General features: G+C 39.4%; 1 protein-coding gene across 2 annotated transcripts in view; it reads left to right on the top strand.

Annotated features, from left to right (window-relative positions):
* Window positions 1-418: 418 nt before the first annotated feature.
* CHLSN (cholesin) overlaps window positions 419-11853 on the top strand; it is a 133284-nt gene continuing 121849 nt past the window's right edge. Inside the window, exons 1-2 of one of the 2 annotated variants that reach the window (XM_080556735.1) lie at window positions 419-620; window positions 1151-1280. In XM_080556735.1, the coding sequence (XP_080412861.1) occupies window positions 577-620; window positions 1151-1280 (174 nt within the window). In that variant the 5' untranslated portion in view covers window positions 419-576. The other variant, XM_080556736.1, reaches the window with a different exon arrangement.

The following is an 11853-nucleotide window of genomic DNA, read 5'->3' as shown; positions in this document are numbered from 1 at the left end:
TGCTGGGCGATGTTTCTCACCCACCCACACCTCAGCGGCTGCCTGTGCCCTGCCCTCAGAGCCCCACAGGGCTGCTCCAGACGCGGAGTGGTTATGGTCTGCTGACTGAAGCAGGCAACACCGCCCCCTGGGGAGCCGAAAGCCCCTGTGCTAGCCCATGAGGGGGCTGGCAGCGCGGGGTTGTGTGGGGGACGCCGGGGGTGGCCGCCCACCGGGGCCAGGCTTGGGCAGGGCCGGGGTGGGGGAGCACCGCGGGGCCCGCAGGCCTCGGTGGGCCCCGTAGGCCTCGGGTGGGCCCCGGGCCCGGCGGCCGTCGCCCTGGCAACGGTCACTGCGGCAACGGTGGGCGGGGCTAGCGCTGAGGCCACGCCTCCCTCCCGCATCGGGACCGCCCTCCCCGGGGGGCCACCTCGGCGCGCGGAGCTGACGTCACACCAAAAAAGCCGGCCGGGCCCGGCCTCAGCACGCTCCCTCCGAGCGGGCGTGCAACACCGCACCTCGCCTTCCTATTGGACAGTTACCGGATTGGCAGCTCCGAGCGCCAACCGAGAGCGCCCGCTCCCTTTGCTGCAGCCAATGGCAGGGAGGGGGTGGGCTGCGGCGGGGAGCGTGGGTGAGAGGTGCGTGAGGGGGCCGCGTGCACCCGCTCCTCGCGTGGCCGCTGAGGGGCGGCCGGGCCGGGGGGGGCTGAGGGGGATCCGCGGGGATCTTTTGGGATCTTTTGGGATCCGTGGGCCTCTCCGCGCCCTCGTGCCGGTGTAAAAGGCAGGGTAACGGCCGCCGCCAGGCAGAGCGGGAGCCGCGTGGCCGTGCCGGCTTCGGGAGCGGGCGGCACCCAGGCTGTGGGGTCCCGGTGGGGAGCAACCGGAGCGTGATCCTGAGGGAAGAGGGGAAATTCATCCGAGCTGGTCCAGGTTCGGCGCTAACGGGTGTTGGTGTGGTTAGGCAGTCAGATGTGACTCTCGAGATGCTGGGGTTATAGGGTAGCCTGTCAGTATATGCTTCTCTGGCATGTATAATAAATTATTTAAAATAAATAAAAGGATCCTAATTGAACTTTTGTAGTGGCATCTAAAATAAATAAATAAATAAATAAATAGGGTTCTAGTTGCACTTTGGCAGCTTATAATTGCATAACATTCTGTTCCAGAATGGCAAAAAAGAATACACAAAGCAAAGAAATGAAGGAGGAAAAAAGGAAAAAGCTAAAGCAGCGCGTGGCCCCAAAGGGAGAGCTGGAATCAGAAAGTGAGCCAAAGAAAATGAAACAGAGCCTGCAGGTAGGTTATCCCAGCTTTGACTGCTTAATTCAACAAAACAGTTACCTGTGGTATTACCTGTGGTGTTCAGCACCGAACCTGAACGTACCACGAGATTCAGTGCAGTGATTCCTCAGATATGATCTACCTAGAGTGAAAATGGAAAGATAAACTCAGCCAAAATCATGAGGTGTGTCTGATTTCTGAATGTGGTTGTAGCATTCAGAGTACACGGTCTCTGTTCTGAATGCTTCTGTGAAAGGCAGAGGCTGGGTGAGAGCATGTGAGTGAAAGGGAAAAGAAATGCCTTTAAGCAACTGTCATATGGCAGGATAGGCGTAGCTTAAGTCTTCATGTGATTCTGATGGGTTGGAAGCACATGAAAGATTTCTTCATGGAAATCCCGTTGATTTTTGGTCAGAATGTCAAGTGGCCAGAAGGTGTCAGCAGTCTCTGTATTAAGGAATATTTGATAAATTAATAAGAATGAAATTAGTAATATTGAGATATCGCTTAAGTGGAAATTTAAAGGTCTAAGTGTTTTTTTCCCTGAAGGAAACAATACAAAAGCAGGGCAACTTAACAGTGGTCTTCTGAGTAAGTTAATGCAAAACATGGATCAAAGAATCAAGTGGTTTGATAATACAGAGAACTGGAGAATGAAAGGCAAAATTCATTTCCTTAGGAATTGTAAGAGTGACTTTAAGCCATGGTCTTAAAAGCATTCCTTGTTTACTGACCTAACATAAAATAAATGTAAAAGGTATGTATTGCTCTCATTTATCGTGAGATGTATAGTTCGGTGAAGATAGTAACTAAAAAGTAGTAGTTCTTATTTTACTGTTACACTTTATTGAAGCTTATTGGCAAGAATACTTGATTTTTTTCTGAGAGCTTTTGCATTCATGTAAAAGTGTCTCTAGCTGTTACATTTAGAGTTTGTGAGACAATATAACAAAAGCAGATCTATTGGCAGTGGCTATTTGGAGACTCTAAATTCTTGCTGTTTATATCTCGGCAGAAATATGCTTAAGTAAAGTCAGGGAAGAGTACATCTCTGTCTATATCAAAGCAAAAATGGAAAATCTTGTATTTATGGCTTAGTGAGAGGGAACACTTATTTCCTTTGTTGGTTCTATGTTATGGACTTAGATCCACAGAAATGTAATTCAATTTGTGTGGAAGTAATTTTCCAGGATAAAACGGTGTGAAATTGAAATGTCAAAATTAAAATTTTACTGCCTGTGACGTTCTGAGGCGTTTTATATACAAGTGGAAAAAATCCCAAGAGGACTTCAAACCCCTGGCAAGCAGGGCCTTTTTGGACTATCCGATTAATATCAACTGATAAGATCTTAGAACCCCCAAATTGGTTCTCTTTCATCACTAAGACTGTAGGACTGTGAAAGGAAAAGCAAATATTAAGTGGAAAGTAGGCTCCTTAATACTACTAGGGAACACTGCTAGGCACAACAGCTCTTACAACTATAAATGTTGGTGTCAGTGGGTGGCTTAAACATGTATCTGGTGTTAGTTTTAGGGAATACCATATAAGGTCTATGAGAAGCCATTTTTTGGCATCAGCTTTATAAACTGTGACTGTTGATAGTAGGAAAGTATAAGTTAGTAGACCACGTTTTTTGTTTGAAATGGCTGTTGGGGATGAAAAATGTTAAGCAGATTTTAAGCTATTTTACTTCAGGAATAGTTAACGAATGTCAGCTGTGTACTGGTTTATGATTATTACTCAGCATGCGTACCCTCAGCTTTGTGTGAAATACTCAGTTAAGTCCCAGTGGCATTGGGTTTTAAAATGCTTTTGATGATAGGACAGTGTGGAAAATGTAGTAGAAAAAAAAAGGTAAAATTCCTTTACATGTACGGGAAGACCAGAAGGAACTCTGAATCCGCAGAGAATAGCGCTCAGTTGGCTTGGATGGAACAAAGATTCAGGCAACTGCTGAGAGTGCTTGTTCTGCAATCTAATTTTCTTTATATTTTTGTTACTTTAAGCTGAAATTTTGATAGATCTACAGAAATTCCTGAAGGATGACAACTGGTTTCTGATAAGCTGTGACTGACTTTTAATGCGCTGATTTAAAGCCAATTTTTTGGCCTTAAGGCACGAATGGGTAGGTTCCAGTTTCTGTGAAAGTCTCATATGTGATGGAAATAAGTCAAAAGATAGCAGCATAGCACGCTGCTTTTGGTGGCGGAGAGTTTTCAGTGGTTCATTAAATCACTTTACTTCCCCGTGGTTTACTTTCTTCCTATTTTACTGCAGCACTTTTAGTCTCCAAAGTGGAAAACGTAAATCTCTAATTGATTTTGTTAGAGCTGCAGGCAGGCACGTTGAAGTGTGTCTTAAGTGACTGAATTTAGTATACATTGATCATTCTTTTATGGAATTTATTTCAAAAATTCTCACCAGCCTAAGATTAAAGCGTTTTTCCTTGGAACAACTTGACCTTTCTGAGTAATCTTGATGTTTTATTGATTTTCATCTACTCGATTTCTATTGTTTACATTAAATAACAAAGAGCAATTCAAGTCCAATAAAAATGTTTTCATGAATGATCTTAGAAGCACACAGCTTTAGTAAAGCCGAACGATACAGGTTTTTAAACTTGTATTGTGTTTTTATCTGACAGATTTCCCTAATGTTACTGTTTGATTTAGCTACTTGTCAATAAAACCCACGTTTTTAACATTGCTTTTTAAAATGCCTGGACATCAGTTTTGCTAGTTTTTTAATGATTTTGTAGTTTACTAACGTACTCACATGTTAAACCTTACTACAGTTGGAGATTATTCTTTTGAATTGTCGCATACGATAGGCATTAAAATAAAAGATTTAAAATGTGCTGTCTAGACTGGTGGTCTGAAGTTAAATACTGGCTTTTTAAGTAGGAACTTTCTGATGGACCTTGTCTGTGACAAATTAATTTTGTTTCAGTTCTCTGAAAAGAATATTTACAATATTGTTAACTGTCATGTTGAAATAACAAAAGCATTAGAAGTGCTTGTTTGCAATTACTCATGTCTTGCTTCTGTTTATGGATTTCTTCACCCTTCAAAGTTTCAGCTGCCTTAGTGCCACAAAAGCTTATCGAAACAGTGTACTGACACTTACAACATTGTCAGCAAGGAACAACATGTTGTGGTTGCTTTGTTCACAAAGGCTATTTGAGTTCTACTGAGAATGACCTTACTGTACCAAAGGATCTTTTAACCTCATAATTTAACAGTAGATCTTGTTTCTCCAGTGTTTTCAGAGCTGCAGTCTTTCCGTAGAACAGTAAAATTCTTCCAGAGTTGATCATCTATTAAGCAAGAGAGACTCGAAATTGCTAATCCATAGAAAACGATATTCATTTCCTCTTCCTTCCCAATTTAGTCTAGCAAACATTGTAACTTCAAGGAAAATTGAGTAAGAGCCAGTCAGTCTTTATAAATCAAATCCCGTTGTTCGTGGTTGACGGGTATTTTAGGTAATGCTCCTAGAGTATGAGCCCTTGCCTGTTTCTTGTTATCGTCAGCATTGCAAATGGTTGGAGGAGGAGGAATCAACATTTTCCCCAGATAAAGGCAAAATCAGTGGGAAAGGAATTTAATTTTTGAGATTCCATACAGATAGTACAAACAATGGCAAATAAACAAGTAGCTCATAGTGTTTCTTTAATCAGAGGGCTAGTGTGCAGGTGCCCAAACAGTAAGCTGTGTTTACTAAATGGGAAATGGCAAAATTACTAGGGAAAGTGTTTCTCTGTTCAGCCTTTTGGGGATTATTATACAGAAAAATAAGGAGTTATTAAACTAGTACTAGAGCAAAGCAAGCCACAAAGAATGATTCTTTAAAATTGTTTTGCTTGTAGTAGTGGAAAGCCCCATAAAAATCATGCTGTTTATGCCGTGGAGATAAAATATTTTGTCATGAGCTTGGTGAAATAGTTGAGTGCTACTTTGGTACGATCTCTAATGCTGCTTGTAATCAGGTAACTCGGATAGTAATTTGAATGTTTAATGAATGCAAACCAAGCATTCATGGTAGAAAACCTATCACACAGATACTGGAAGGCTATAACTGGGAAATATATTTATTTCTTTGACAACCCACTAATTGATTCTGAAGTCTGTTTTCGAAGTAATGGGTTGTGGATGATTTGCAAACAAACTCTGTAAGTCCTATCTTTTTACATTTATTTTAATAGGAAACTGATCATGTAACCATCAAAATAATATGTCTTGTATTTTCCATCCTAAACGATGTTGGGAAGTTAACACTTAGCGTGATGTTACAGGATGTTCTTCTGATTAGCTGGCTACTGGTATTTGCTGTATCTTCATTTCTATACATTAAAATTTCTTTTTGGAAACTGTTTGCGTTGTGAATTGATTATCAGCTTTCTGCATTTGTATAGTTTTGCTTTACTAAGTTAATCCTGCTTTGCATGCTTTAGAATTACCCATGTATTTATTTTTGTTTAAGAAGTATGTATAAAACCAATCATACATTGAAAAAGGAAAATAATTTACTAAAAGCTTCCATTTTGTTTAGCGTAACCTCCTAGAATAAGAATCTTGTCTTGTACTGTTTTTGACTGTTTCGCCTGCATCTCTAACATGCAAATAGAGTTTTATCCACATTATGAAGAGAAGATGACACAATCGTTCATCCTTGCCCTGTCTTTCATGTGCCCCCCTCCCCCTTTGATCTCAGGATACATCAGCAGTTAGCATTTTGCTGGAACTGATACCTCTGGTAAATTAATGTCTCTTCTTTCTCAGAATGGTGAAGTTAAATGTCAGTATGGATATTAGATCACTTCTGTTAGTCTGCTGGGTTTGGTCGGTCTGTAATTGAAATGTTGGGCCTATTTCTCTTCTTTGGGCTACTTGCAGTTGATTTTTCTATTCTTATTTTTTTTTTCTTCCTCAAAGAGCTTAGTTTGCTGGCCCATTGGCTTCTGATTGCCTCTCTGCGGGATGGCCTCTTGATAGCTGAGAAAATTACGAAGCCATAAACCCACTTGGCATTTATGACTTGCTGTGTGGGATCCTGCTTGGTTTGTCCGCTTTCTTAATATCTATGCAGTATTTTTCAAATTAGGAAAAAGAGAATAAGAAAACAAACTTTGAGGGCAGCTGCTTATGGGACTGAAAGGTTTGTTTCCTGCTAACACTTCTTACTCAGAATATTGATAGAGTTGCTGCAAATTATTTTATTGAATTAATGATGCATTTATTTATTTATTTTAAGAGGTAAAATTCATTGTGACACTATATAATGTTTATAGAGAATTCCGGGCCTTTTGTAAACAGACATGTCTAAGAAGGTACAAAATAGTGTCTGAAATACGGATATGCATAGATTAGGCTGAATAATTTTACATTCCTTTGAAAATTATTTTTGTAATGGTAGGAATAAATTTCCCAGGAAGGAGCATTCACAGCTGGGAAAACAGTTGCTACTTTGAAGATGGTTTTCCCAGGCGAAAGGCTCACATCCCCGACTGTGTTTGGTATAAACAATACGTGGTGTATTTCTTACTTTTGTTTAAAGGGATTGTGCATTTTTCATTACATATTAAACAGCAAAAGTTTCATGCTAATTCTGGGTATTTGCCTTAATCTATCAACACTCAAATTAATTCCTTACTTTTACTCGTAAAGCCGGGATATTAAAGTGATGGGGAGTCCGGTGGTGAAAGACAACTGTCCCTTCTTTGCTGTTAAGAGGGGAAATTCTTCTCTCCTTGGAGCACATAACCAATGTTTCCTTTCATCTCCCATTCTTTACTTAGTGGTGAGAACTTCTCTTTACTGTTCTTGTTAGATTTCCAATACAAATTCTTGCTTTCATGACTTAGCTGCACATATTTTCATAAAATTGAGACTCGGCACAGGATTCGTGCTTGTGGGCTAAAGTTGTTGAGGAATGGTCTTCAAGCAGTTGCTGAAGTGAGGAGCCAGGGCTAGGTCTGCTGGAGTGCGTGTCACCCAGCTCCTGTCAAGTGAGGACACTGCTTTCTTGCCATTGTTAGCTCTTTTTTTTTTTTTTTTTCCTGGTTTTACATTAATAAGTTCTGGCTCATCGTAGAAAGAGGCATCATAAATTACTAGAAAGGCCCAAATTGCTTAATACAGAAAACTTGGCACAAACCCCTCAAAAATAAGTAGATGCTGAGTTAAAAGAATGTGTCCAATTACATGTTTGAATTCTCAAAACACGTTCTACTTGGCAAGAAATTATGGTGTAAGCTTGAAAGGATAAACGTTTGCTATGTTCTGATGTATGGTAAAGACCAGAGCAGTGGGCATTCAAAGACAGTTGTTCTTGACGAGGCTTGAGACTTGGAGCTTGTACAGTAAGTATAACTTAGTGCAAACCTGAATCTTGTGGTTTGCTCCTTCCTGTTTATTGCTCTTGGTACAATTTTGTTAATGTTAATCTGTTTAAACAAAAAAACACACAGAGATTTGGATATTTAAAGCGTGGTAATTCTAAAAAGCAGCAGCTTTCCCAGTCCTTGACAGAATGCTGCTGCTTTTTTAAACAAAATGGGAAGCTTCTATAAGGCTTTAAAAAAAATGTATTAGTGTGTTTATGGAATATATTTAAAAATAAAAAGCCACTCATTTTGAGCAGATTGGGGTGGTGTAGGCTACTTCCTTGGTATGAATGACGAACTAGAATTACTTCACCAGGATTTTCCCCCTCTGAAATACCTCTTGTGTTTAGAGGCAATATTGTAAGCTACAAGAAAGATTAGTGTATATTTATATATGTTAATTAATAAATCGCAGAATAGATGGAACGGCTCTTGTGTGTTAGATCAAAGCCAAGAAGATTAATAAATACTTGTAAAATGCTTGTCTGTTACATCCAACAGGTAATTAGAAGAGAAAATTAATCTTATGACTTGTAGAAGCTGCCTGAAGTAATGAGGGTACGAGCATGAAGATACTTGACAGAGGAACCTCTTGCTTAAAGAACCAGACCCTGTCTTTGAATGCGTTTACCTATTTCTAATTGAATCCCAGTAGAGTTCTGTAGGACATCAAGCAGAAGATCATCATACAATGTTTTATTAAATTTTCAGCATTATCTTAATAATTTGCATCTGTACGGCAGGCTTTTGCAAACAGCATATGTACACAAGGGACGACAAAGCTCTGCTCCTAGAATCGTACTGTTTGAAACACGTCAAAACTGTTTGGAGAATGTACCCAATGCTTAAAGCTGCATCACTTAAAAGGGAACACAGAGGTTATGTAAAAGAGGAAAAGAAATCTCAAGTATGCGGGGAAGATGCATGTTTTTATTAACTGTCACTCTATTCTACCTTTACATTTTTACATAGTAGGTAATAAATGGGAGTAATTTGTGTTTTATATTCTAAAGGCTTTATGAAAATAAACTTGTGTTCTTTTTTTCACAGTTCAAGTTTATCACTCTTCATTTAAAACATGCTGCTGCCTTTACAAAGATTTGCATGGATTAAGTCACAGTCCAGTTTGCATTTACAGTAAGAGTGGCCAGCTGTCCTGAACCTGTAGGTAATACAATGAAGCCACCTGGCCATGGGCCCAAAGGTCTTACTCTGTGGCAGTGAGTGTCAAGAAGAGCAGGAATCTTGCAGAGGACGGGATTTCCCCAGATCCTCACGCAGCCCTTGTTATGGGCTGAGCACACGGTTAGGTTCTTTGTGATTTGATGTGAGCTTTAGCAGTTCCTCGGCTGGCAAACTTGTGCTTCTGACCCATGGTGTGTCATCAGCCACTTTTACAGTAGAATAAGAAAAGAACACGTCACATGTCTTAGTATTGTAAGAGTATTAAGCTTTTAGTAATATCAAAAGTAATCCTTCTGAATTCATGTACTTGAAAGCCAACAGAGCTCCTGAATTAAGTTTCCGCAGGTATCACTGTCTGTATCTTCTTTTGTCTTGCTACCCACCCCACAGATGGATGCTTGGAACATCATTTAAGTGATCTCTTTCTTTGGTTTCTTTCTGGTTGCTGAGCGCACTTCACTTGTATCTGAGTGCTGGAATGAGTTAAATAGTTTCTATAGTCAGGTTAAGGCTATTTCTCTTTAGTTCTTAATGGAGAGGGAATGAATGGAAGAAAATCTTATTTGCTATTGTATTTCTGTTTCTATTGAGAGAATGTCCGGGAAAGGAAATGTTTCTGCAGTTGAGGCAGAAAACGTGTATCTCCACCACTACTGGGCAACTCCATCAGTGAGCTCTTCTTGTTGAAATACACTTAATTCCATTTTTAAGGATAATTTAACAACATTCTAATATTTTCCCAATTTCTCTAGTATGTCTTTTTTCCTCCAGGTTTTCTGAAGTCCTTCCAGTAACATACTCTATGTAATTTGAAAAGGTTCTAAGCCTTGGGAATAATAATTTGTTTGCAGGTCAAGTGAGTTGGGATTTCTACACAAAGTTGTTTCGGGAAGGCTTATCCTGCTGCATTAATACTAACAATTAAATGCTTCTTTAGGGTAGTTATATTTAAAAACACAGGTTTGTGGAGCTTTCTTGATAACAAATAGCTCAGTGGTTTGTGAACTTAGAACCGAAATTTCTGCATACACTTGTAGCAGACAGCGTTTGAACAATTTGGAGAAATAGGTTGAAAAAATGGACCTGGTTTTATCGCTGGAGCTGAATGACTTCAAGAGCCGTTCTAAACACACAGGCTACATCATGAGAATAAGACAGCCATCTCTAAATCTGGTTTAGTGGAATTAAGTGTGTGCATGTAAAATAACTGAAGCAGCGTATAGGAGACTGAGTTGAAAGTAACAAGCTGATCCTGCACTGTCTGAAGTCCTGAGAAGGCATTGCTTTTTTGTTGTCATCTTGGGTGGCTGGCTCAGTATGCAGCTGTTTATTCTTAGCTTCTGGCTGTGTCATGCTGCCATATGATGGAATGGAAGCCTAAAAGGAAGCTAAAAGCCAAGGGCTAAAACTTTAGTGTATCATATGACAATGGAGAATAAATAGTTTGGAAAATACCATTGAAGAAAAGACACCTAAATTATAAATATGAATGGAGAGTGTTCAGATTTTCAAATCCAGTGTCTCTCCTTAAAATATAGCACATGGCATAGGTCACAAGAGTATCCAGGCGAGATGGTCTGTATACATGGCTTAAAAATGACTTGTTCCCTGTCATCTGTTATTGCAGATTAAACATTAAAAAAAAAAAAAAAAGATAAAATGCAGTTCCGAGATGGAAATGTTTATTGGTGACATGTTTATTAAACAGAATGTAAAAATAATAATCGTTCCTTAACATAAACAGTCTCTGAACAAGAAATAGCTAGGTCTAATTGTGGACCAGAGGGTAAATGTAATTGGTAATGTAATGGTAAAGTTCTGTTGCAAAGACATAATTCAATTAACTGACTTCAACAATGAATTTGGCTCAGTGCTCTTTTATGACAGACCTAAATATTTGTATGTTGGTCTGAATGTGTAGGGTAGGAGTAGAAGGGAAGGATGCTGTCCCTTAAAGCTACACCCGTATCTTCATTTTCAGCCAAAATCAGATGAATTCATTGATTCATCTTCATGAACTGCTATTAAAATTCTGACCTGTCTTCTTCATACTCATTTGTTTTTCCTGTTTATCGAGAAACAAGTTGAATGTAGAAACAAATTGAATTAAATGGTTAAATTCGTTATGCTTTTATACTTGTGACAATCCTAACCAGTCAAAATTGTCCAGGTAACCTTTTCCCTTTTGCAGTGGTAGTAAACAGCTGAAACTACAGCAAAATCCTTCCCTGATGAAACATCATTGTTAGCTTCTAAAGTAACTTGATGGCTGGAAAAAAGATGAGAGCCTGCATTATACAGCTAGTGAATTTTGTCTAAAAGATAGGTACTTGGTCTGAAACTCAAAAAGCATTTTCTGATAGAAGCGATATTGAAGAAAACCATGTTTTAAGAATTCTGGTTTTTGCTTTTAACATTTATTTTATAACATGTTCTCTTTTGTAGTTGATGGATCACTCATTTTGAGCGCTAGCCTTCTGGTGTTTTTGTTGAACAGAGGGGAAGGAAGGGGTGACTTGTCTCGCATCTGGTTCATCTTGCCCAGAATCTGGGGCCGCCCTTTGCATCCGATTCAGACTGCTGCTAATTTGTGCTATTTAGATTTATTTTGTTTCTAGATGTTCAGTAATACTCTGTTTCCAAGTCATTTTTGTGTTAAGATACTATTTACAAAAGCAGTTAAGGGGTTCTGGGATTCTTTGATTTTTCTGTGTGCATTTCCTAATGATACTTTTCTTGTCTGGAGACTTAGTGTAGGTTATTGTAGTAAGGATTGTAAGCATCTGTGATCAGCAGATTTTTCAAATGTCATAATTGTGGGTCCAGCATTTTAGAAGGGCATATGGGATCCTGTCCTTAAACTAAACAGTTTGTGAGAGACCCCAGAGAAACGTTAAAAAGTATCCAAATTCTTGCTCTCATTTCCGCTTTACCCTGCAATCCCCAAGAGCTTTTGTTTAATGATTATCATGCTCTTTAATTTTAAAGAAAACTGTATAAAACACAGATCTTTTTGG

The sequence above is a fragment of the Anser brachyrhynchus genome, assembly GCF_964034855.1.
Source record: "Anser brachyrhynchus genome assembly, chromosome: 15".
Lineage (NCBI taxonomy): Eukaryota > Metazoa > Chordata > Aves > Anseriformes > Anatidae > Anser > Anser brachyrhynchus.
The sequence above is the reverse complement of the archived record's forward strand: the minus strand, read 5'-3'. Positions and strand labels throughout refer to the sequence as shown.